Source organism: Macaca thibetana, chromosome 2, assembly GCF_024542745.1.
Source record: "Macaca thibetana thibetana isolate TM-01 chromosome 2, ASM2454274v1, whole genome shotgun sequence".
NCBI classification, from domain to species: domain Eukaryota; kingdom Metazoa; phylum Chordata; class Mammalia; order Primates; family Cercopithecidae; genus Macaca; species Macaca thibetana.
In genome coordinates this window covers 143461635-143488564 of record NC_065579.1, presented here as the reverse complement: position 1 = coordinate 143488564, position 26930 = coordinate 143461635, and the positions used below count along the sequence as shown (strand labels likewise).

Here is a 26930-nt window from a genome sequence, read left to right as displayed (position 1 = left end):
GGGAGACAGAGTGAGACTCCATCTCAGGAAAAAAAAAAAAAAAAAAAAAGATTCCCACATGATGTTGGTAAAGCACTTTATGATTTGCAAGACCTTTTTTTTTTTTTTTTTTTTTTTTTTTTTTTTTTTAACATCTTTTCTTGGCCAAGTCTCACAGCTGTCCTCTAGGTGAGCAGTGTTATTGTGCCTGTTTTGTAGGTGAGGCAGCCGAGGCTCTGGTTGGGTACTGCTCAGTCCCCCGGAGGGGTTCTCTGCTGGGCTGAGAGTTTTGGATGGGAGGCAGGTCAGGAGCTCCTGGCCAGACCATGCAGGGAGATGTGAATGACCTGGATGTGGAAAGAGCTCCGATCAGAGCCCTGACTGTGCCACTTGTTTGCTGTGTGCCCTTGGGCAGTCACCCTTCTCAAGCCTCAGTTTCCTCATTGAGAAAAAGGCAGTGAGGATTTAGTACTTGTCAGAGCTGTTGTGCAGGTTACATGAGATAATGCCCCTGGAGTGCCTCGTCCTACGTTCTCAGGCACGATGAGTGCTTGGAAAGCAGTCATTGCTGTTATGAATATCATTGTTAGTATCAGCAGTAGTAGTGATTTTAAAGCCACAGTCAAGTTTTAATTCTTACGTTTTATTCCTAAGGACTGTTCTAGCTCTAAAACTCTGTTTCGTCCATGCGCTGGCTGTAGAGTATGCTAGCGGACTCAAGAGAAGGAGCGGTCCAGGTCACCATTGAGATTTTTTGCTGCACTGAGCAGGGGGGGCCACAGGACACCAAGCCATAGCAAGGTCATGCTGGTTCTCCTTTATCCAAAATAGGTGATGTCCACCTAGGTCTTTCAGTCCTGGTGAACAGCCACCTCCAGAGGGGGCCTCTGCCCTTGTGCTTTCAGCCCCATGCCACACGTACCCAAGTACCACATTCCAGGACATTGAAAGTTGTCCATAAAGTCCGGTCTCCAGCCCGGACCTGCCTCCCAAACCCAAGCCCCGTGCATCCAGCTGCCCGACCTGCCTCCCTGCTCCGGGATGTCAACTGGCCCCTGAGCACACATCTATCCCAACCTAACTCCTGATCTTTCTCCCACAAACTTGCTGGTGCCTTTGTCTCCATCCCCTGGTTCAGTAAATAGCATCTGCATCCTTCCAGTTGTGTAAGCCAAACACCGGCCCTTGCCTTGGCCATGACACTTTATTTTCTTTCACACCCCACATCCAACATGTCAGTTCTACCTGCAACATCCATCCAGAATCTGTCACCTAATAGCTTATACCCCTGAGCTCATTGTCCGAGCTACCAGCATCTCTTCCCTACAGTGACACAACAGTCCCCTACCCCAGAGTCCTGTTCACCAGCATCTCTTCCCTGACATTGCACAACAGTCCCCTTACCCCAGGGTCCTATCCACCAGCATCTCTTCCCTGCAGTAGCAAAACAATTCCCTCCCCCAGGGTCCTATCCACCAGCATCTCTTCCCTGCAGTAGCAAAACAATTCCCTCCCCCAGGGTCCTATCCACCAGCATCTCTTCCCTGTAGTAGCAAAACAATTCCCTCCCCCAGGGTCCTATCCACCAGCATCTCTTCCTTGCAATGGCACAACAGTCCCCTTACCCCAGGCTCTTATCCACCAGCGTCTCTTCCCTGCAGGAACACACCAGCCTACTAACTTGGGCCCCTGCAGGCTTTTCAAATGTGGGTTAAACCCTGCCTCCCTCACTTATAATCTCACCATGGCTCCCATCTCACCCAGAGTAGAGGCAGAAGCCTTCTCGGTGGCTCACAGGCCCGTCCCTCACCCCCATCTCCTTCCCCTTCGCTCTCACTGTCACCCCGCAGCAGTCTCCCTGCTGCTCCTCACACACACTGGGTATGTCCCTGCCCCCGGTCCCTCGCACTTGCTGTTCCCTCTGCCTGGAACGCTCTCCCTGCAGACACCCACCCTCTCACCTCCTCAAGTCTTTGCTCAAATATCACCTCTCAAGGAGGCCTTTCCTGACCACCACCATATTTGAACTTGCCCTCCCGTCTGTCTCGCTGCTTCCTGTTCCCTTCCACATTTTGTTTTTCTGCGTAGCACTCATGGCCACCTGACATAATATTGGTACTTGGCCAAGTGATCCCAGTGTGGCTGGGAAAAGTTAGAGTGCCTGCTGTAGAAGGCCTCCTATGGGAACAGCAAGGCCCAGACAGAAGTTTCCCTCCCACCATTTTCCCTCTGTGCCTTCGATATTTGTTCCAGTGGGCCAGCAGCACGTGAATATTTTATACCTGTACTGCTTTTGTCTTACTCCAGGCACTGTTCTAATTACTTCATATGCATGAATTCCTAAAATTCTCATAAGAACTCCGTGAGGTCAGCCTGGCATTGTCTCCCTTTTACAAATGAGGAAACTGAGGCACAGAGAGGTTCAGCAACTCGCCCAAGGTCATACAGTTGATAAGCAAAGAGCCAGGATATGAACTCAGGCAGTCCAGCTCCAGGGGCTGCACTCTTGCTCTACTTCCTCCCTTTTGTGTATTCATCCACTTACTCATTCATTAAGAATTTATAGAGTGTCTTCTTTGCCTTAGGTGCAAGATTTTGGAGACCAACAGATGACTAAAAACTGGTTCCTGCCATCAGGAAGCTCAGTCTAGTTGGAAATGCTGAACAAGTAAATAAGGGAAAAGGAAAAACATATTCATTCAGCAACCATTCACCGATGCCTGAGATTATTTCCCAGCCTTTAAAAAGTTAGAGGGGGCCAGCCCCTGGTGTATTCCCTGATTGTGTTCATTTCTAAGCCAGAGAGCCAAATCCCTATATGCCAGCTCTGTTTTAGGCACTGAGGTCTGAGATAAATAATATAGCATTTCTGAATTTGAGGTTGATTACACTCTAATGACAGAGGAATAAGAGTGAATTACTGCATGTAAATATGACAACATGAACTGGATTTGGTAGAAGAGTGTGTAGGGGACTATGGGACCACAGGATAGGAGCTCTAACCATTTGGGGATTGGTTTGGATGGGTGCATGGCTGAGTGGTAGGATGAATGGATGGATATACGGATGGATGGATGGATGGATGGATGGATGGATGGATGGATGGATGCACGCATGAATGGATAGATGAATGGATGGATATTTGCTAGATAGATAGTAATGGGAGGGCTGGTTGAATGAATGGAATATGAATGAATAGATGGATGGATGGTTAAACGGATAGATCTTAGCAGATGGTTGGATGGATGTTTGGGTAGTTGGATAGATGGATGGCTGAATGGGTGGATGGATGGACGGATGAATGGGTGGATGAATAGCTATTTGGAAGGATGGTTGGGTGAATGGATGAGTAAAAAGCTGAGCTCACTGCTGGAAAGTTGGACATTTTCCCAGTGAGATCACTAGACCAGCTGAAAGAAAGGGATGGAAATCCATGCATTCATTCATTCATTCAACAAATATTTATTAAGCACCTATTTATGTGTCTGGTACTGTTTCAGGCTCTGGGATTAGACATGGTACTTGACTTTATGGAGCTGACATTCTAGGGGAAGGGAGACAACAAACAAATAATGGAATATATATATGGAATCTATTATCAGAGTTATAAATGCTATGATGAACAAACAGAGCAGGATGAAAGGGCACAGACGTCAGGATCAGGGGCATTTTATTTTAGGCAATCAGGAGAGGCCTCCTGGAGAAGGTAAGTTCTGTACAGGAAGTGAGGAAATGAGCCATCTGGGGAATTGCATTTGAGTCAGAGGGAATTACAAGGTCAGAGCCCAGAGGCAAAGAGGCCAGTGTGGCTCTCAGGGAGGAGAGGAGGTCACAGAGAGGTGTGTTAGAGAGCGGGGAGTGCAGGGCCCTGCTTCCATGTGAGAGAAGGGTTTGCCTGTGTCTTGGAAACCCACGGACATTGGGCTGATCAGCCTTAGGAAGGGCATCACCCTCCCTAAACCCCTGCTTGCTGGTTCCCAGCGCTGCTCCCTCCTGGATGCTTGGCAGTTGGGAAGCTGTCAGCATTTTAATTACAGCTCCACGCTCTCAATGGTTTACAACTCAACCGTAAAACAGGCCCTGGGCAACATGTGGCACCTCTGAGTGATTTACTTGCTCACCATTTCTATATTTAGTGCCATTTAATGCTTGTTGGCCAAGTTTTCAGAGAGAAAAAGAAGGAGGAATTTGGTGATGGAGTGGGGAAGGGGTCGGTTAAGTTTTGTTTGTTTGTTTTTAAAACACACAGATGTATTTTTCAGTTGTTTTCTGAGATCATTTCCCAGGCTTTAAAAAGTCACGGGGGACCAGCTCCTGGTGTATTCCCTGATAGCATTCATTGCTAAGCCACAGAGCTGAATCCTTTGCAAAGTTGCCCTCTTCTCCTTAAAGTCCGTATACCCTTCCTGGTGAGGGTTAGGTTTAAAGGACACCATGGGCTGAGGGTATAACTAAGGGAAAGGCATCAGTGACTTAATATTTCACCTGATATGGGCTAGGCTTCGGGCCATGTGCTCCCACCCCCTATCTGGGCTCCCCTCTGAGACCCCCAGCCTCAGGCTCTTCAGAGCTTCTCAAAATTCACCTGGGGAGTACGTGGAAATGCAGCTCCCGATTCCATGTGTGGGTCTGGGGCGGGGCCTGAGATTCTGCATTTCCAACAAGTTTCCAGGTGATGTGGATGGTGCTGGTCCAGGAACCGCACTTTGAGCAGCAAGGATTTCAACCAGCACCATCCTGTAGAAATATAATACCAACCACAGGGGTCATATGACATTTGCTAGTTGCTACATCAAAAAAGTGAAAGGAGGTGACATTACATTTAATAAGATATTTTATTTCATCTAAGATATCCCAAATATCTATCTGATATTGATTACAGATCATTTCAATATGCAATCAATATACAAATACTTTTCAATTTTTCTATAATAAGTCTTTGAAGTCTGGCATTTGTTTTACACTTATAGCACATCTCAGTTCAGACTAGCCACAGTTCAAGCACTCATATGGTTCGTGGCTCCCGTTTTGGAGGGTGCAGATCTAAATCCAGCTTGAATACCCTGGTGATAGGGAGCTTGCTACTTTCTGGAAAGTCCACTGCATATCTACGGAATCCGAGCTGCGAGTTGCCCCTTGAGACTAGCTGGGGAGACCCAACTTTACTCCCTATGCCAGTTGGCTTATCATGCCCCCCACCCACTCTGCTCAGGGCAAGAGGCCCCTCTGCATCCTCGGCTGGGAACTGCAGAAGCGTAGAGATAACCGGGGTGTATTTCCATTTGCCCGACTGGAAAACCTCTACCCCTCCAGGGGTGGGAACAGAATATCTCAGAGCTGGTGTCTTTGCACACACATCCCAGGGCTGTTGCAGGGCAGTGTGGAACCTTGGTTCAGGCCAGTCCAGCCTCCTGGACACCAGGTCCTGCATGCTGGACACCAACACAAGTCAGGAGAGGCCAGAGCTGCTCCTCGTGTCTCAGGGAGCTCCTGTCTGGGATGGGAGGTTCATAGGGGTTCTTTGGCAGCTGGCCACCTGGGCAGGGCCTTGCTGGGGCCCGGGAAGCTCAGATGGAGGTGGTCAAGGGCACAGAGGATGTTCAGCCAGGTGTGACCCGGCTCCTGGGTCCTTCCTCCATGTTCTGGAGCATCACCACCTGTGTCCCTGCCCCAGAGACTCTCCGGGATGCTTCAGCCTTGATCTTGTGTGGACTAAGTCAGGGCCTCTTCTACAAGAACCCACCACGAAAGAATGGCTATCTAGACTCCTGAGCAAGGGTGAATTCATTCATTCACTCATTCATTCATTCACTCAGAAAATGCTTGCTGGGTGTCTCCCGAGAGGCAGACCTCCTCTAGATGCTCCTGAATACAGCAGATGGGGGTTCTGTGTTTCTGGAGCCGACATTCAGGAGGGCAGGGGGAGAGCAAGCAAGTCATCCCGAAGTACTCCGAGTGGCCGGTGGGATGTGAGCCAGGGGGATGTGAGAGGGGCTGACGTGGGGCATTGTGGAGAGGGGGCCATCCAGGGTGGCTCTATGTTGCTGAGCCAGAGCTGAGGAACTGGAGGAAGGGTGTCACAGGCAGAAGGATCAGCCGCTGCAGAGTCCTGGGGCAGGAATGGGCTTGGTGTGGTCCTGGAATACCTGACATTAAGTGTTCACAGAAGCGTTTTGACAGGGCTGAGAGGCAGTGGGTGCACTGGGGCCTCAGAGGACAGGGCAGAGTATGGCATTCTCATCAGAGGCTACCACTTGGCCTCTGGTAACTGCCCACACCCTCACAACCAGACACCCCCAGTAATGCCCTGCAGTGTGCTGGGCTCCAGCCAGGAGGAGCAAGGCCCCTGGCTCTCAGCACTCAGTCTCATGGTAGTTCCATCCAGGCCTCCCTTCAGGTCCCAACTTGCCTTCCTTCCTACCTGGGGCTGTCACTGCTGCACCAAGCTTCTCTTCTGCACCCACACCCTCTCCCTTGGTTTTTCCAGCCCCAGGGCATTGCACTCCTGCTCAGGCGCGGGTGACACCCTGCCCTCGAATTTCCAGTGGTGAACTCCTCTTCATCCTTCAAACCCCACGGGTCACCTCCAACTGCTCATGGGCCCCATGGCAGTACATACAGGCCTTTATTTTGGACCAGTCTTCCTTCTACTGGTCTGGCTGTCTCCCTGACTACCTGCGTTTTTCTTGAAGACAGAGACTTTGTCCAGCCACCCTCACTTTACTGGCACCCAGCACAGGCCCGGCAGTGGGAGGTTCCACTGGAGGGTTCAGGAAGGCCAGAGTGGATGGAGGACATGACCAGGGCTCTCCACCCCTGGCCACATGTGAGAATCCCGAGGAGCTTTTTAAAATAGCAGACACCTGGCCACACCTGAGACCAGTGAAATCCTAACCTCTGGGGGTGGGGTCCAGGCATCAGCAGATTCTGAAAGCCTGGGACTCTGCAGTGGAGCCTGGGGAGAGCGTGCGGATTCTGCTGTGCCCATCCGGAGGCCAGGGCTGAGCCCTGCATGCCCACACAAGGGCTGACGCCCCTGTCATTGCACAAGCAGCTATGCTCCATGGCCCAAAATCCTAGGGACACTGGCCCAGTGGGATCTCTGATCTTTTTTTTTTTTTTTAAACAAAAAAAACCCCAGCTTTACTGAGATACAATTCTCATGCCGTACAATCCATCCTCTTAGAGTGTACAAGTCCATGATTTTCAGGGTATTCACAGTTGTGCAACCATCACCACAATCAATTTTGAAACTTCTCAGCACCCGTCAGAGAAACCCTGTGCCCACTAGTAGTCACTCCTCATTCCCTCTCTCCCAGCCCCTGGCAGCCACTCCTCTGCTTTCTGTCTCTATGGATTTCCTGTTCTGGACATTGCATACATCTGGAAGCATACACGCTGTGGTCTTTTGTGTCCAGCGTCTTTCACTCAGGATAATGTCTTCAAGGTTCATCCATGTTGCAGCATGTGTCAGTACTTCATTCCTTTTTATGGCTGAATAATATTCCATTGTATGGAAAGACAACCGTGTGTTTACCCATTCATCCATTGATGGACATTTGAGTTGTTTCACCTTTTGGTTATTATGAATAATGCTGTTATTGACATTTGTGGACAAGTTTGTGTGTGTGTGTTTCTGGTGTTACTGTTCCCCCAGCCTCGTGGGGAGGTCCCATCCCTCTTTGAAGTCCACCATCTTTGGGGTTGTCCCTGACAGAGCCCAGGTTTCTGGCCAAGAGAGGAGGGTCTGGACTGATGGAGGGGCCTGTGCTCTGGGTCCTCTACCTCTGTGTCCCATTGCTCTGCATCCTCATGGGGCTGGCTCTGGCCAGGCCAATCAGCAGGAGCTGTGGATGTTGGCTCGGCCCTCATCAGTTGCACAGTTTGTAGCTGATTTACCACTAAGTTCACAGGGGTCTTGCCCTGGGAGCTGGCCAGGTGGGCGGTCCTCTGGTTTCTGCGTGCTTCCCCATTCTCTCTCTGGTTCTGCCTGACTGAGCCTCCACCCTGCATCTTCCTGCATCTCAGGACCTTCCTGCTCAGGTCACTAGCCTGTCCTCTGCATGGACGCCTGGGAGAGCTTCTCCAGTACCATTCCACATGTACTCCTCTGACCCCAGCGAGAACCATCAGGACAAAGACCCCGCCGGCCCTCCAGCCTGGCCCACTGCCCTCCTTCCTGTTTCCTGACTGCTCCCTGCTTCCTTCTGCCCTCGGCCTTTGCCCATGCTCTTCCCTCTGCCTGGCCTGCCCTTTCCTCCCTTTTTGTCTCATCGACTCCTCTTCAATGTCTGGTTCTTAGCTCAAGGTCACTTCCTCACCTCATCACTCCAGTCACTTTCTTTCTTACTGCTCTCATTCATTTGCAAGTATTTACTGAGCACCAGCTTTGTTCCTGGCACTGGTCTAGCTGCTGGGGACACCACAGGGGATGGACAGACCAGGCCCTTGCCCCTGGGCAGTTTACATTCTAGAGGGAGACACGATAAACACAACAACTAAAATGTGTGCTGTGTCACATTTGACGCAAGCTAAGGAGCAAAACAAGCCAGGGCAGGGGTAGGAAAGACCAGGGCAAAAGTCAGGGAGAGCCTCATGGGGAAGGTGAGATTTGAGCAAAGGCTAGAAGCTCTGAGGAAGGGAGCCATGTGGAGCCTGGGGAAGAGTACCCCAAGGCAGAGGGGCAGCAGCTACAAAGGCCCTGAGGCAGGAGCATGCCTGGGGTGCTGGAGGAATAGCAAGGAACCCACTGTGATGAGCATGGAGTGAATGAGGGCATAGGAGATGAGGTCAAAGAGGCAGCAGGGGATGCCTGGAGGACAGATGGAGAGAGAACAGTAAAAGGAGCCCCATGCACCCGACTCCCAGCAAGCACCCAACCCACAGCATGCACCTGACCCACAGCGTGCCCCTGACCTCCAGTGTGCACCCAACCCCCAGCATACACCCAACCCCTAGCATGCACCCGACCCCCAGCATCAGCAACCCCAGCTTGTGGTCCAAGTCCTCTACCTCGTTTTCTCTTCTCAGGTCCCCACAACTGGACGGGTTTAAGGAAAACCCTAGACAACATGTTATTCCACACACACATGACTGTGTATCTCAAATCAATAGGGACTTCTAAAAAAACATAACCATGGTACCATTATCACCCTGAGCAAAATAAACAATTGCTCAATGCTGTCTAATACCCTGCCTGATTCTGATTTCTCAAATTGTTTTAAAAACATTTTCCAGCCAGGCTGTGGGGGAAATTCTGGGAGCCGTGACCACAGGAGCGGGAGCCACCTTCAGAGCCACCATTGGTGGACGCTGGTATCAGCCTCATGCCCGTGCGACACTTGACAGCACAGCCACCTCCCTCTCCAGAGCCTAAGCTTCAAGGGAGTCAGGGGCTTGCCTCTTTCTGCCCACGTGGCCACCAACCTCAGCTCCTGGCCAGGGAAGGGATTAAGTTAGCATGTAGTGGAAAGATGAATGAGTGAATGAATGAATAAGTGAATGAATGACTGATTGCCAAGGCCATTTCATGGTGCTCCAGCAGTAGAGAGAAGCACATAGGTTCAGCGGCTCCACGTCCCCACTGTCAGCCTTCCTGCCCCTCATGCTGTGGTTGGGGTCACCTGATTGCTTCACCCCAGGTCACAGGCCACAGTTCCCACTAACCTACACTCTGGGCCAGGCCTACCCAAGGCAACCCCTGCCCCGCAGTCAACCTAGCAGCCTGCAGGGAGGTCGCTTATGAGAGAGAGGCATCCAGAATGCATCTAGGAGAGGCTGCACTGTGTGGGGCTCGACTATTCCACCTCTAAATGGGTTTGCTACTTTAAATGCCCCAGTTTACAGGGGAGCAAAGCTGAGGCCTGGCCCCCGGCCCCCTGCGCCAGTGTGCGGTGGGTCCATCTGCTAGCCACCACCGTATGGACTCCCTTCATGTTTGAGGGTGTGTGTGTGTGAGCTTGTGTGCCAGGAAGTATGTGGGCAGGACTGTGTGTGAAGGGCTATCTATACACATGTTGTGTAGGGATGGACAGCATGAGAAGCACCTGTGTGTGAGCATGTGGGTCATGCATACGTGTGAGAGAGTGTGTGAGTGTGTGCACAGGTGTGAGTGTGTGCTTTGAGTGTGCTGATGAGTGTGAAGGTGTGAGCCTGTGGGGGGTTGCATGGGGCCGTGCCTGGGGAGGTTGTGTGTGTGTAAGCACATAGTGAGGGGTGGCTGTGTGCAGGCCGCACAGGTTACTTGGGGTGGGGGGTAGGAGCCTAGAAAGGGATGAGTCTGGGGTGAGGGGCTGTGTGTCCACCATTCTTGGGGTCCTACAATACTGCAAAGTTGGGCAAAGACCAGTTCGTGGAGGGCCTTGAAAGCCAGGCAGAGGAATCTGGGCTTTAACCTCAGGAGCCGTAGAGAGCATTTGAGCAGTTGTAACCTGGCAAACACTGAGTTTCAGAAGGCCCCCTATGTAGACCAGGAAACTTCTCTCTGGTTTGAGTGGAAACCTCTCTTCCTGCACCTCCCAGGCTGCATTCCAGGGGGCCTGTCCTATGGGGTGCATCTTTTCCCTGCCATCCACTCCATGTCAGGCAGGAATATTTGCTTGAAATCAGTGCATCCAGAATGACTTAAAGAATGCACCAAAAAGAAAATACCTCAAATGTTTACGGAAAAAAAAGCATTTTTTTCTGCTCTTTCATCTGAGTTGCCCAGAGGTATACAGCTGCAGCTGGCTGAAATGCAGCTTTCTGCTAAGATGGATCGACATGGGGAGGGAGAGGAGGAGCAGGAGGAGACTGAGAAGGAGGAGGAGGAGCAGGAGAAAGAGTAGGAGGAGCCTGAGGAGGAGGAGGAGGAAGAGCAGGAGAAGCTTGGGAAGAAGGAGGAGATTGAGAAGGAAGAGGAGCCTGTGAAGGAGGAAGAGTTGGAGGAGTCTGTGGAGGATGAGGAGCAGAAGGAGGAAGAACAGGAGAATCTTGGGAAGAAGGAGAAGTCTGTGGAGGAGGAGGAGCCTGCAGAGGAAGAGGAGGAGCAGGAGGAGGGGAGCAAGAGAAGGAGGAGGGGGAGAAGGAGGAGCAGGAAGAGCTTGAGAAGGAGAAGGAGGAGCAGGAGGAAGAGCAGGAGGATCCTGAGGAGGAGGGGGAGCAAGAGGAGCCTGAGGAGGAGGAAGAGGAGGAGGAGGAGGAGGAACATCATCAGGAGCAGGAGAAGCAGGAGCAGGAACAGGAGGGGAGCAAGTAGCGGCAGTTCTGGATGGGAGCCTGTAACTCCTATTCTGGTGTGGATGTCCACACTCATTGTCTCCCGGGGTGGGGGATCCAAGGCTGCCTACCCACTGACCTCCACATTGTCTTCATTCAGTGCCTTGGAAAGGGTCCCTGGTTTGGACATTAGCCAGCAGGATGGGTCCTGGGCAGGACTCTGGGGAGATACACCTATAAGGCAGTGGAGAAGGCAGCCCTGGGCATTGAGAGAAGTTGGCCAGTGATGCAGCAGCCACAGGGACTTATGTTGGTCCCATGAGAAACCTGGAGCTGGGTTAGCCCCATGGAGGCAGGGAGATAGGCCTTTGTACCCAACACCAACCAGTCTTTGGCTGGAGGACTGCCCAGGGAGGGGGAGTGACCTTAGGTGAGACCGCTCCCATCAGGGGAGGGCAGTGCCTAGGACGGAACTCAGCTGCTAGCCATCCACAGCAACACTCCCAGCAGCTGCAGAGGGAGTGTCTGGTCCTGAAGGACAGATCCCGGTGGCATGCGACAGTGTCTACTATACAATCCAGCCCAGGTGAGCATCGCTGAGGGGGCAAGGCCATCCTAGCCCACCCACCTTCCTTCTGTTCTGCAGCATCGCAGCTCTAGAGCCAGACTGCTGGATTCCAATACCAGTTCCACGCTTCCTGACTGTGTGATTGTGGCCAGCACTGCCACCCCTTGGCTCCCCAGTCTGCTTATCTGTGAAATGGGCTGATGATGGTCAACCTTCCTCATAAGGTTTCTGTGTGCATTCGTGTCAGGCACTGGGCACCGCAGCTACCTCAGAAGCAGCGGCTTTTATTAGAGGTGGGCATGGATCCTGCCCTTGTGCCGCTTCCTATGTCTATGCTGAGAGGTTCAGGCATACACATAGGAAGAAATGACACTAAGAAGCTTGGGCTTGAGGCCAGCATTGAGCCCTAGGTCGAGAAACTGTCCTCACTCTCATCCTCACACCAACACCAACATTGCCTACAGAGCCTTGAACAATAGCACAATCCTACATAATCACAGTGGTAATTATGAGTGTCTCTTTCCCTGGAACTCCACCTTCGGTCATTTAACCCAGATGCTGCACCATCAGGCGTGTTCCATTGAGCCCATGTCATGAGGAGACAAAGCTGGGGCTCAAGGAGGGACTCACCCAGTGTGCCCGCCAGAATCTAGGAGGTGGCGTAGTCAGGGGTAACAGAGGAACGTTTAGGTAAAGGATGACTACAGGGATGTGGGCAGGATTTAGGGAATCCTGAAAAGGCCTTAGGGCTGGCAACAGTGGGGAGCTCTGACTGCCCTGGAGGGCAGTGTTAGTGGAGAAAGCGTGGCTTGGGGAAAGGGGCCTCCTGGCAGGTGCTGTGGTTCTAAGTAGACAGTCACAGCCGCCATGTGGTCCATGGACAGGGAGTCCAGGGTGTAAAAGTCCAGCCTGTATTTTCTCCTGCCCTCCAGTTCCTGTGGGATCCCCCATTGGGAAGCGGGAGGGCAGGGAGGGACACAGCTCAGCCTCCTGGGGCAGAGCAGGGGTGAGCAGCAGCCAGGGACACCTTCCACCACACACAGAGGATGATGGACCCGTGTTTCACTTGGTTGGTGCAGGGTGGGTGCTTGGAGACAAGACACATGAACAGATGGGGCATGGGGCACAGAAGAGGAAGCCAGTGGAACTTGGTGACCATCTCCTGCCTCAAGTCTCTGGATCTGACATGGCTTTCTGTGAAAACTAAGCCATCAGTCCCCCAGCCTGAGAGCAAGGGGCCTCCACACCCAGCGAAACTCCTACCTGCTTTCTGTGCATCTTTTTGACCAGGGCCCACCTTTACCACGTGATCCAGCTGGCTTGGATCTTTCTGGAGAAGGTTCAGGAACGAGCCTCCTGCTAGGGGGAGGGTGGCTGCGGTCTGAGCATGGGAGACAGCAGTACCAGCAGTGTGGATGGGAGAAGACACTGCGGGGACCAGGAGCACATCATGTGAGGGGAGAACAAAGGCAGCCGTTGCAGGGGCTGCTTAAAGATACCCTGGGGTTGCCATGCCAGGTGGCAGCAGCACAGACATGCTTCTGGTGCTGCGAGGGTGTTTGCAATAAGACAGGGGTTCTGGGCCGGGCGCGGTGGCTCACGCCTGTAATCCCAGCACTTTGGGAGGCCGAGGCGGGCGGATCACAAGGTCAGGAGATCAAGACCACGGTGAAACCCCGTCTCTACTAAAAATACAAAAAATTAGCCGGCGCGGTGGCGGGCGCCTGTAGTCCCAGCTACTCAGGAGGCTGAGGCAGGAGAATGGCGTAAACCCAGGAGGCGGAGCTTGCAGTGAGCCGAGATCGCGCCACTGCACTCCAGCCTGGGCGACAGAGCGAGACTCCGTCTCAAAAAACAAAACAAAACAAAACAAAAAAAAGACAGGGGTTCTGGGGTGAGTTGACCTGGGTGTGGGAGAAGGCAGGAGAAAGGACGAAGGGCTGGGGCTTCAACAGCGGGGCTCCCAGGAACTCCAAATGACCTCTGGGGGAAATGGTCACTTCCTTGCATATATGCAGCTGCTGCACTGCACAGAAATGGATTTTCACCCCAGGGACATCTGGGAGAGTGTGGACAACCTCAGCCAACCTGCTTCTCTCCTCCCCCGCCCCTCCTCGTCTCCCTGTGTCCCCATCTTTTCTCTCCGAGATCCCCCTGTGGTGCCTTCATTGGTAGGGAAAACTGAGACTCAGAGAAGGAAAGGGACTTGCCTGCAGACACACAGCAGTGTACAGACAGAAGCAGGACCTCCATCTGACAGCTTCTTCCGCCCCACAGCGCCGTTCTCCCTGCCCTGCCCTTCCAGCTCTGTGTGCGCTCATCCCAGCATCCGCTGCTCAAAATGAGAAAAGTTCCCACAGGCTGGGTGCCAGTTCTGTGAGATACATGGTGGCAGGTCTCAAAAAGCCTTCTCCTATTTAATCCCCACTGTTCCCTTTGAGAGGACTTGTTGCTACTTTACAACGAGGGACAAATCTCTTAGGATGCATTAGGTTGCAAGTAACAGACTGCCTTACTATTACCAAAAGTAGTATTGATGGTAGGAGTTTGTTTTTTTCCTGCAAAATAAAAATCTGGATGTGGTTTCTTTCAGAGGCTCAACAGTCTTCTCTTGGGCCCCAGCTCTTTTCACCCTTCCATTCTGCCATTGTCAGTTTGTCAGCCTCTTAGGTCTTGCCTAATGGCCACAAGATGGCTGCCTAAGCTCCAGGAATCACACTTTTACATCACAGCATCCAAAGATAGAAAGGGAGAAGTTGCTCTTCTGGGTCTCTGTTTTTTTCAGGCGATGTGTCGTGTTTTCGGCCTCCATGGTCAGAGGTAGGCCAGCGGCAATGAGCAGGGGATGTGTCATGTTTTCGGCCTCCGTGGTCAGAGGTAGGCCAGCAGCAATGAGCAGGCGATGTGTCGTGTTTTCGGCCTCCGTGGTCAGAGGTAGGCCAGCGGCAATGAGCAGGCGATGTGTCGTGTTTTCGGCCTCCGTGGTCAGAGGTAGGCCAGCAGCAATGAGGAAATGGAGAGCCAGAGAGTGTGCCATGTTCTCTTGGGCCATTTCTGCCATCACCAGCATGTGGTGGCAGGGGTGGGATTTGAATTGAACTTCTTGGGTGACCTGACTCTGCCACAGTGCCAGCCCTTCTGCTTCAGGCTGCCTTTGGCCACATCATGCTTTCCTGAAGACTGGTTCTGATTGCCCAGGTCACCACTCATAACCTGAGGTATAAGTAGTCCATAACCGACCACTCCCTTCAGAGGAGCCAGGCTGGCCAACCTCAGAGGGGTTCCAGAGGGGAGGAAGCAGCAGATACTCAGCGAACCCAGAGTCTTGAGCTCCAGCCCTCGAGGTTCTGGCCTTCCAAAGACCTTTTTAGGCAAACCAGTCCTTGGCTCCCCAGACCTGCGCCATGCCATGTGTGACTTGAAACCCATCAACTAGGGGCTGGCTATCTGCTTTACAAAAGGCACCTCCACCACCCAGATGAAAGGATTTCTATTCCAGTTAGGGTACTTTAAGCTGTAATGGATAGAAACCCAACTAAAGCTTGCTTAAGAGCAAAGGGTATTCATTACTTCCTGGAACACAGTGGTCTTGGGTTAATGAATTCAGGTCTGGCTTGATCCAGGGTACAAATGATATTCCCAGGACCCAGCCACATGCACCCCTTCCTTGCCGCCTCTCTATTTCTCAGCTCTGCTTTCCTAGTTGATGCTATTCTCTGCCCCATGTGGTTGTACGATGCCTGTCCACAGCTCTGGCCCCTGCATTCCCTCCTGTTCATATCTGGTGGGAGATAACCAGTAGCTCTTGTCTTCTGTGCGTGCAGAATCCCCAGGACTCACTTCAGTTTGGCTCTGACTGGTCTGAGTCACCCATCCTTAGCAATGACCAGTGGGGTTACTTCGGTTTAGGGGCGAGGGAAGGCTTCACTGAAGAGTCACTGTTTGCAAAGCTCCAAGGCCCCACTGGTCTTGCTAGAAAATAAGGCACCAAGATAAAGACGTCAGGTGCTGGGGTCGGGTGGGGCTGGGACAGGCCGCTCTGCAGAGGAGGTGGCGGCACTGTGGAGAGCTGTAGAGGGCTGGGTTGGGCTGGGCCTGCGGAGATGAATGGGGACACATTCCTGGAGTAGGGCAGCGCAGGATCGATCCTGGAGCGCCCAGTTCTTTAGGGTGCCTTCCGTGGGTGCTGGGGGCAGGGATGACAGTGAGCAGTGTGTTCAACGCGGGGAAGCCTTTTGTTTTTAAAATTGGATGCCCCTCAGAATGCTATGGAGGGTGGTGGACACTTCCGGTCATAGGAACACCATGTGGCATGGACCCTATGGGAGCCACAGGTTGCTGTCTGACCTCCCCTCCCAAGAATCCTTCCTTCTTCCAGGAAGTTCACCCCCAGGTCCCCTGGGCAGCCTGAGTGTCTGGGACAGGACCAGAAGCGCCAAATTTGATAGTATCTATTTGGCATTATGAATCAAGGAATTTTCTGGAGCCAAGTTTCTCCCCAGTCCCCTCCCAGGCCTGAGAACCCCACCCTGAGTAATTCCGGGCTCTGGGCAGCACCTGGTACATTGTTGGCACTTCCTGGGGGACCTGTCAAAAAGAGATTGATTTTTCTCCCTCCAGTGGTGCAGAAAATCCTTCCTGCTGCTCCAGACAGGTTTGGGGCATGGCTGGGAGGCAGAGAAGGCTCTGGTTTGCAGCCCCACCCAACCTGGTGCAGGAGTCCCCTTTACAGACCTCAGCTGCTGCTTACACACATTCCAGGACAGGGAGCTCACTATCTTACCGGCAATCCTCTTGAGCCCTGGTGAGCCTTGTTGGGGAGGTTGGCCTCTCACTGAGCAGGAATCTACTGCTCTGTGACTGCCGTCATCAACTGGGGTCCCAGCTCTGCCCTCTGGATACACAGTCCTTCCTGCTCACTCTGTCCTGGGTCAGGCCTGCAGACCCTGTGGAGTAGTGACTAGGGATCCCAGAAACTACCTTCTCCAGGCTGAGCAGCTCCAGCTCATTCACTGTGGGTCCTCCAGCCCTCTACTCTAGACATGCTCTGTTTCTTTCCATCTGCTGAGGCATAGTCCAGTTCTGAAAACTGTATACCGAGACCATCCCCTCCTTTATTGTGGGCATTAGGCCTTAGTTAATATGGCCCCAGAATGTTGGCTTTTCAGTAGCCTCTTAGCTTATATTGAACTTGTGGTCAATTTCAATCTTTCTCAGTCTCTCCCATACTGTGATTTTGCAATCAATTTTTTAGATATCAAAAATTGTAGATGTTCAGCCTTCTGGCTGGTTTCAGCCACTTGTTTTATTCTGTGGAAGGGATTGAAGTCTGCCTGGCACTTCACTCACATTATCCTCTGTAGATGCCTGAGCTAACTGGAGTCAGATTTCAGTAGCACCAAAAGACCCTTCTACTCCCCAGATGCCCCTCTTTCTGGCCACTCACCGTGCCTGAAATGTCCTCATTATGTGCTCAACATGTGCTCTTCCTTAAGCCTGCTCCCTCTTCCAGTTCTCTGTCTCTGTTTCCCGATCTGAAATGCCTTTTCCCCATCTCCCTGAGTTTGGCCAATTCTAATTTATCCCTCCTGTTATCTGACTTCAGCTCAGCCCTGGCCTTCTTGGGGGACTTCCTTGAGATGCACACAGAAGCAGCTCCCATGGGTTCAAGTTTCCTTCTCTGTCACTTTCACTCCTTCATAGCACTTACCAGTGTATGATTAGACTCGGGGGAATTATTAATTCCACAGCTACTTCTGGTTTGGAATCACAAGCTCAGAGGTGGCAAGGATTGCAAACTCAGGGAAGGTGGGGACCAGAAGCTCAGAGAAAACCGGAGCAGCACCTGCTTGTGTCATAGTCTTCCTGGGAACTCCCCAGCAGGGGTGACGCCAAATAGCACAGAGTAGGTCCTCATTGTAAAACAGGTGCATGAGTGAATGCATACATGGACGGACACGCCCTAGGTCTCGTTCCCCTTGCAAACACGAGGCAGCACCGTTTGCATGCGAGGCTCTTCATCAAAGGCTGGGGATTTCAAGGTGAATTACCTGGCCTGGGGCCTGAGGAGTGTGGCCGGTGGGGTTCTCTGGAAGCGGACGCTGAGATGGAGTTTCAGGTCCCAGCTATTTATTGGGAATCTGCATAAAGGGGAAGAGGAGGAGCAGGGTTGGGCAAATGGAGGACTCACACTTGGATGCTGGCCCAGCAAAGCCTTGATGGGGAGTGCTGGACTTGGTCCTGCCCATTACGTTGGACTGCCTCTGGCTAAAATGGCCTCTCTTGGCCCCCAGATGCAGGGCCCCACACCCTGAAGGATCTGACAGCTGGAGGCTGTGCGCTAATCACACTCCCAGGCCAGCGGTGTGTTGGAAACCACTCCTATGGGCTGGAAGACCCACTACTAAATATTCACGGATTTGTCAGTTGTTAAACTGTTGGTAGCTTAAAGTCAGCCATGGTGGGAACATTTAATTTATTCCTCAGAAATTGGGAAACACCACATAACAGGGCTTTTTGTTGTTGTTGTTGTTGTTTTTGAGAGCCAGTTTGAGCAACATACCACTACTTGTAGCTATGAAGCAAGTCCTCCCTTGGAGGGCAATTGGCCTGGGGAATGCTGACATATAGGCAGATCATCACAGTGCTAAGGAGACAAGGACTCTAACAGCACAGGTCAGCCATGGAAACCATGAGGGAGACACTGTCTATCCTGACAATCAGGGAAGGCTTTGTGAGGAGGTGACTTTTTTCCTGACATGGCAGAATAATCAAACACTACAAAAGACAATCCCGTGAAAAGTAAGACTCCCGTGTGTCCACCTGGTCCCCTGGCACTGGTGTCCTCCACAGAGACAGCTGCTCTTACCAATTCCCCTCATATAATTCCAGAAATACCCTGTGCTCTTACAAGCATACGTGTATGAGTCTTGTTTCTCATACAAACAAGCTCCCATGCTGCAAGCCTTTCTGTACCTTGCTTTGCCCTCTTAACCATGGACCTTGCAGTGTCCTTGGTTAGTGAGTAAGAGCCATCTCATTCTCTTTAGCAGCTATAGGGCTTTCCAGCTTATAGATGTGCCATAATTTACATAACCAGTCCCCACTGGTGGATCTTCAGATTCTTTTGGCCTTTGGATATTTCAGATAAGGTCTCTGTGAGGCTCTTTGACATTTTGCACAAGTACAAGCCTCCCCGCAGGGTACATATTCAGTAGTGGAATTATTGGGCCATCGTCTGTAATGGTGATAAAGATTGGCCTTCCAGATAAGGAACAGCAGGTGCAGGGCCGAGAGGCATGGAAGGGGTGAGGTTGCTCAAGCGGAGGCGGCTGCTGTGGAGACAGCATGGGCCTGGAGGCCAGGAGGGTGGGGCTCAGCTTGGCCCTGCCACAGAGGAGCCAGGTGTATCCACTGTGGTCATGGCTCGATGCCACAGGCACATTCAGACTGGGAAATTAAGGAGAGTTTAGAAAGAGACCACTGTCCAATGACCGATGGATGCGTGGACAAAATGTGGCATACCTGTACCATGGAATGTTATTCAGCCATGAAAAGGAAAAGAATTCTAACACATGCTACAACATGCACAGACCCTGAACACTTTATGCTTAGGGAAGGAAGCTGGAGACAGAAAATGCCACATAGTCTGTGATTCCATTTATAGAATAGATCTGTCTAGAACAGACAGATCTACAAAGACAGCAGGTAGATTAGTGGCTGCCTGGGACTGGGAAAAGGGGAAATGGGGAATGACTGCAATGGGTATGGGATTTCTTTTGGGGGGTGACTAAAATGTTCCAGAATTTGATTGTAATGATAATTGTACAACTCTGAATATACTAAAAACTGCTGAATTGTACACTTTTGATAGGTGAATTGTATGGTATGTGAATTGTACTGCAGTAAAGCTGTTTTAAAAAAGAAAGAGTTTGCTAACAAAAGAGGACAAAAGTAAAGTAACCCAAAGAGTTGGTGCAGCACCCTGGGGCTGGCTACACTGGGGAGCGGTTACTCCTTAGGCCCAAAGACAGGGGAGGCTGAACTGCTAGAATCCTGGGGCTGTAGAGAGAGGACTTCCCAGCAAGAGCTGTGACCTGTGATAGGGGTGTGCAGACATCCTGAAGGGCCCAGCAGGGAGCAAGCAGGGGAAATAACTCCCAGAACTTTTCTCCTGCCCTCTGATTTCCTGCCAGTGCCTTCCACTGGTCAAACCACCTGGAAGGGCCTACTGAGGACAGACACCAGATTCACAGATTTACTTCCTTATTTATTTTTCACATGTATTGTGAAATCTCAGCATCACAAGATGGCAAAATGGCAAACTCTAGCAGTTTCATGCAGCTGGTCTTTAACCTTTAACCCAATGGTGCAGCCACCAATATAAAATACTGACATTCTGCCAGCTGCTCCAAGCCCCTCGATTGTCCCCCACCTTTGCCATGGCTTTACCTGGAATCCTCTCGACTTCACCTATATCCAGCAATGGAGGGTTGATACCTGGCTAGCCTAGCAGAGCCTGTGGGACCCTGAACATTCAACTGACAATTGCTCAGGCCTGGGGCATACTGCTTGTGGAGTGATTTGAATGCACCCCCTTGGTGAATTACCTTCAGGCGTTTTCTGCACACCTGCTGTATGCCAGTCACTGGGAAGCTGCATGGAGCCGTGTCATCTTAGAGCCTGAGCCTGAAAGCCCTCAGACCTCCTGACACTGAAGCACAGAGCCCAGGCTCTTCAAGTGGGGAAGGGAGCTCAGAAGTCTCCTCAGGCAGCTCAGAAGCCTGGCCTCAAGCAGTAGGGTGCAAAGAGTGCAGCTTTGTCCCTCACACACTTCCTCTGCTGTTGTCCCCTGCCTCAGAGAGAGGGCTGGGTGCCTGTCTGGTGGCCAGCCCTGTCCAGGCAGCTGTGATTATGCCTGGCTTAATGTGGACATAATGCAGTCACTGCAGCTCTCAAAATGCAGAGTATGCAAGGCTAGCGGGCTGGATGCCACCTGATCAGGGCCCATTCAATGCCACCATGGCATCAGGCCATCAATGGCCTCAGAGGAACAGGGAGGCCACATTCAGGGGTCCAAGAGGGGCAGGAGGAGCAGCGACCCCCCCATCCAGGACACAGGAGCCGCTTTCTGCACTAGGGCCATTGCTTAGGGCCTACCATGGTAGTAGCCCCCAGTATCACAGATGTGGAAATACAGGAAAGCCTTGGTATTGCCTTCCCATGAAAACCTTCCAGGGTCTTCCCGTCGCCTTTTTAAAGAAAACCACTTTTCTGAGGTATAATTCACATGCCATACAGTGTCACCACTTAAAGTAAGCAATTCAATGGTTTTTAATATATATTTGCAGATATGTGCAACCATCAGCACAATCAATTTTACATTATTTTCATCACCTCATAAAGAAATCTGTACCCATTAGCTGCCACTCCCCATTTCCCTTCTTCTCTGCAACCACTAATCTCCCATGTGTCATTATGGATCTGCCTATTCTAGGCATTGCATGTAAATGGAATCACATGATATGTGGCCTTTTGCATCTGGCTACTTTCACTTAGCATATAATGTTTTCAAGGCTCATCCACATTGTAGCATGTGTCAGTACTTCATTCCTTTTTATGGCTGAATAACATTCCATTGTATACCTCATTTTGCTTATCTGTTAATAGTTAAGGGAGTTATTCCTCTCACTTTTTAGCTGTTATGAATACTACTGCTATGAGCAATCATGTACTCATTTTATTGTGGACATGTTTTCATTTCTCTTGGGCATACACCTAGGGGTGGAATTGTTGAGTCACACATTCTGTGTCTAACATTCTGAGGAGCTGCCAGACTGTTTTCCAGAGTGTCTGCCTCATTTCCGATGCCCGCCAGCAGTGCAGGAGGGTTCTGATGGCTCCACACCCTCGCCGACACTTGTTATTGTCTTAGCCTCCTAGTGAGTGTAAAGGAGCATGTCGTTGTGGTTTTGATTTGCCTTTTCTTGGGGACCAGTGCTACTAAACATCTTCTCATGTGCTTGTTGGCCATTGATTGTATCCATTGCATTTTTATAAATTGAGATATTGCTTATGTGAAAAAGGTACACAGAGCATCCCTGTTCACTTAAAAGAATAGTTACAAAACATGATCCATGTAACCATAACCCATATCAAGGAGCAGAATATTGCCAGGACCCCCAGAAGACCGCTGGGTGCCCCTGGCCAACCACAGCCCCTCCCCGCCCTGGGAATAACCTTGTCTTGATATTGGTGGATGGGCTTCTAAACAATACAGTCCACTTTTGTCTGCCTTTGACCTTGATCCAAATGAAATCACTCTGTGGAAATCATTTCTGGCTTGCTTCTGTCCCTCCACACTGTGTTTCTGAGTTAGTCCCTGTCAGTGTGGCTTGCTAGAGCTGTTCATTGTCATTGCCTTATTGTGTTCCATTGAAATGCACATGCTGTGGCTTATCCACATCTGGATGGTGCCCAGGTCAGAGCGATTATGAACATTGCTGTGTGGACATTCTTGAACCTGTTTCCTTTGCACACACAGTGATTCTCTAGGGTATGTGTCTTGGAAATTGAAGGTCTGAGTCATAGGCATGTGTATCCTCAGCCTTACTAGATACTGGAAAACAGGTTTCTAACATACATGTACCACCTTTGCATGCCTCCAGCAGTGCCTGAGTGCTCCAGGTGCTCCATATGCCCGCCAACACTCAGTATTGTCAGAATCCATTTTGAGCATCCCCCAGGTATCTCTATGTCAAAGCCTCCAGCTCAACTGGGCCTGAGTGCATCAGAAACACCTGCCTAACTCTGCCCCCAATTGTGTCATCACACCTCCAAGCCTTTGCTCTTTCTCCTACTTCTTAAGCCAAGGCAGAAAGGCAGGCTGGAGACCTAGGAACTATCCCCTCACTGACAATCAAAAGGGATGTCTGTGTTGTTTTGGGGACACAGATTTGTGGGACGTAGCCTGCATTTGAACGGGCTGCTCATCCAACATGGGCTGTGTGGGGGGGGGGTCCCGGGAGAGTGCTGCCTACAGGAGGCGCTCTGTGATGCCAGGTGTTCTAGAACCAGAGCCTTCAACCAGCCAGTCCTGTTCCTGAACACTCTGGATGGAGGGATCACTGGCTTATTTGATTGCAGATACTGAGGTTGAAATGTGATAGCACTCCCTCCCTGGTGGTTCTATTGACCAAACACTGGTCACCTCTCCTGGAAGCAGAGCTCTTAGGGCCAGGAAGACCCTGAACATGAACCCAATCCTCAGAGACAGGAACTTAATCTTGTCACCTGGGTATCCCCAGCATCCTGAACAGGCTCAGGGCCAGAGGCAAGACTAGTGAGTGTTTTTTGCATGTCTGATTCCGTTCCAGCACCCTAATTTTCTCAGAAAAGATGGAATTGTCTTCACTATATGTTAGAGTTAAGGAAACTGAGACCCGGAGAAGAAGCGTCACATGGGAACTAAGTGGCCAGCAGACACTCAGTTCACCCCTCAGCTCCAAGCCCCTTGCCTCAGAATGTCTCACAGACCAGCTCTGAGACTTAGTTGAACCTCGAGGTTTTTTTTCTGTAAAAAGTAGTCAATCATACTGGCTTCACAGAATTAATAAGATGCCATACATAAAAGCATGGGCCCAGTGTGTGTGCAGGGGGTTAATAAATGTCCACCCACTTACCCCTTCCTCCAGTCATTCTTTCATGACATAACAGGCAAAAGCAATTTGACAATCTGAATGAAGGATAATAAAAATGCTCACACACGGTGACCCAGCAACTGTGCCCACCGGGAAATCTCCATCTCCATGCCTGGTACACAGCAGGAGCTCAATTCGTGTCTTAGGATGGAGGAGGAAGGAAGAGAAGCTTTAGTCCCAAGATATTTCTTTATAGTTGAAAAAGGAAGAAAGGGGTGGAGGGAGGAAGGAAGGAAGAAAAGTGAGAGAAAGAAATAAAAACAATTTTTTAAAGTACCCTGAAAATCATCTGAATATGCTGTACTCTGGGTGCTGGGTAAAATGTTGCCTTCTCCTGTTGCTGGGCTATTCTAAAACAAAGGTAAGCAAAATATGGCTCATGGCCCAACTCTAGTCCACTGTCTTTGTAGGTGAATAAAGTTTAAATGAAAAGCATCCGCTATTCAATTCTTGAACTTCATATAAATGGAATCATAAAGTATGTCCTCTTTGGTGTCCAACTTCTTCCACTCAACATTACCTTTTTTTTTTTTTTTTTTTTTTTTTAGACGGAGTCTCGCTCTGTCGCCCAGGCTGGAGTGCAGTGGTGTGATCTCGACTCACTGCAAGCTTCGCCTCCCAGGTTCACACCATTCTCCTGCCTCAGCCTCCTGAGTAACTGGGACTACAGGCTCCCGCCACCATGCTTGGCTAATTTTTTGTATTTTTTTTTTTTTTAGTAGAGACCGGGTTTCACTGTGTTAGCCAGGATGATCTCGATCCCCTGACCTCATGATCCACCCGCCTCGGCCTCCCAAAGTGCTGGGATTACAGGCGTGAGCCACCGCACCCGGCCAACATTACCTCTTAAAGATCCACTCTTTGTGCATGTGTGAGCAATTCATTCTTTCTCCTTGCTGTGTAGTATTTCATTGTATGGGTATAATTAGGCACTATCGTTATCCCCATTCTACACATGGGGAAACTACTGCACAGAGGGCTGAAGTGGCTTGCACAGCACAAAGGCTGGAGTGAGAGGGTCTGGAATCCAGGTCTGAGTTTCCTACACCAGAAAGAAAAAACTAAAGCCAGACCCAGATAGGTGGGGCAGGGGTAGGGGGATCTGGGGGCTGCATTTGGCCTTGGCATGCAGTGACCTGTGCTGTGCTCTTCCCCGCCCTCCCCTGCAGATCCTGGAGGAGAACATGAAGCTGGAATGTAAGTGCCACGGCGTGTCAGGCTCGTGCACCACCAAGACGTGCTGGACCACACTGCCACAGTTTCGGGAGCTGGGCTACGTGCTCAAGGACAAGTACAACGAGGCCGTTCACGTGGAGCCTGTGCGTGCCAGCCGCAACAAGAGGCCCACCTTCCTGAAGATCAAGAAGCCACTGTCATACCGCAAGCCCATGGACACGGACCTGGTGTACATCGAGAAGTCACCCAACTACTGCGAGGAGGACCCGGTGACCGGCAGTGTGGGCACCCAGGGCCGCGCCTGCAACAAGACGGCCCCCCAGGCCAGCGGCTGTGACCTCATGTGCTGTGGGCGTGGCTACAACACCCACCAGTACGCCCGCGTGTGGCAGTGCAACTGTAAGTTCCACTGGTGCTGCTATGTCAAGTGCAACACGTGCAGCGAGCGCACGGAGATGTACACGTGCAAGTGAGCCCTGTGTGCACACCACCCTCCCACTGCAAGTCAGATTGCTGGGAGGACCGGACCGTTTCCAAGCTGCGGGCTCCCTGGCAGGTCACTGCCTGGATCTTCACAGGGAACCGCAGGAATGCTGAGCTTGTCTTTTCTGCTGAGGAGGGTACTTTTCCTGGGTTTCCTGCAGGCATCTGTGGGGGAAAAAAAAAATCTCTCAGAACCCTCGACTATTCTGTTCCACACCCAATGCTGCTCCACCCTCCCCCAGACACAGCCCAGGTCCCTCCGCGGCTAGAGCGAAGCCTTTTGCAGCAGGAACTCTGGACCCCTGGGCCTCATCATAGCAATATTTAACAATTTATTCTGATAAAATAATATTAATTTATTTAATTAAAAAGAATTCTTCCACCTCGTCGGGATCCGTTTTCTGCAATCAAAGTGAACTGCTTGCTTTCCTAGCGGGATGATTTTGTTGCTAGGACAAGGAGCCATGTAGAAGTATACATAACTATTCTTAATGCAGATATTTCTACTAGTTGATTTTGCAAGTACCCCCCTTGCAGCACTAGATGTTTAAGTACAAGAGCAGATATCCTTTATACATATATAGATATATACACACACACATTTATATATATATATATATATATATATTTTTTTTTTTTTTTTTTTTTTTTTTTTTGCTCTTTGCTGCTACTTATCCAGAAATTTAAGCTGGTCCAGATTTGGAGATGTTTTTTCCAGAGTATGTTTCCCATCCTTTTGCCCTCCCTAGTTCAAACTTCACCATTAGAAAAATCCAGTTTGGAATACATAGAGAGAGGAAAAATAATAATAAATTCCCAGCAGTTTCCATCTTTCAGAAAGTGAGCCACCGGATAAGAGAGAATATTTTGTAAGAGACTATTTTTATATGAATATTTTATTTATATCGAGTCTGCTGTATCATTCCACAGCCTATGCTTCTTCTTAATTCTGGTACTCACTTTGGGGTAAGGAGGGGCGATGCCTGGTTGTGGGGTCAGGCCCCACGAGGCCCCTTACACAGCTGGATTCTTGAGTTCTATTTGCCAAGTGGGCACAAGATGCCCTGGATGCCTGGGGTTGAGGCGTCATCTCATCCATGTTAGCTGGGAAAGAAAGCAAATCCCCAGCCTCAGCCTGTTAAGTTCAGGCCTTTCAAGCAGGGCCACTGGGTGGTAGCCTCGAAATGAGTTACTGTGGTGGGTAGTCATTGTGCCCCTCACAGGGACTTCACCATCATTATGCAGCAGAGGCCAGTTCAGGGAGCCCCACACCTCACCAAGACACTAGCCATTGCCTGTGTGTTCTGGAAGGTGAGATGCAGTCCTCAGATGAGGGGACCCAGAGCAGGTGGGGTGAGGGGCCGATGAGCAGCCAGGCCCAGCGGAGCTTCCTGGATATCCTGCTCCCAAGGCCAAGCAGCAGGGAGAGGTTCGGGGGAGGCCACTTTGCTTTGGGTCCAGCTACACCCAGAGCCTCAGCCTAGAAAACTGTCCTCCAGCAGGCTGGGGGTGTTCTAAGATGCGTCCATTTGCATTTCCAGTATGTGTGTTTACTGTAGCTCCTTAGGGACTTGGGGGTAGTCACGTGACTTTGCATCTTGCAGTGCCTCCGCCGTACTCGTGTGTGTATGTGTCTGTGTGTTTCCGTGCTACCCAAGTATCTGTTTCTCTCCATGTGCCTGGGAAATCAGGTCTCAGGCATGGAGCTGCGTGCCTTTGCATCTGCTGCTCCCCAGGGTCTCTGCTTGCATGTGAGGGCTGGTGGTGTGAGGCAGACAGCAGAGATTGTGTGTGATTGTGTTGAACCACCAAGAGATGGCACCTCTGAA

The 26930-nt window shown here is 50.9% G+C and overlaps 1 protein-coding gene across 1 annotated transcript in view; it reads left to right on the top strand.

Annotated features, from left to right (window-relative positions):
* Window positions 1–25696, top strand: part of WNT7A (Wnt family member 7A) — a 57957-nt gene extending 32261 nt beyond the window's left edge. Inside the window, exon 4 of the mRNA XM_050781749.1 lies at window positions 24612–25696. Coding sequence (XP_050637706.1) covers window positions 24612–25091 — 480 coding nt within the window. The 3' untranslated portion in view covers window positions 25092–25696. The remainder of the gene's footprint in view (window positions 1–24611) is intronic.
* The last annotated feature ends 1234 nt before the right edge of the window (window positions 25697–26930 follow it).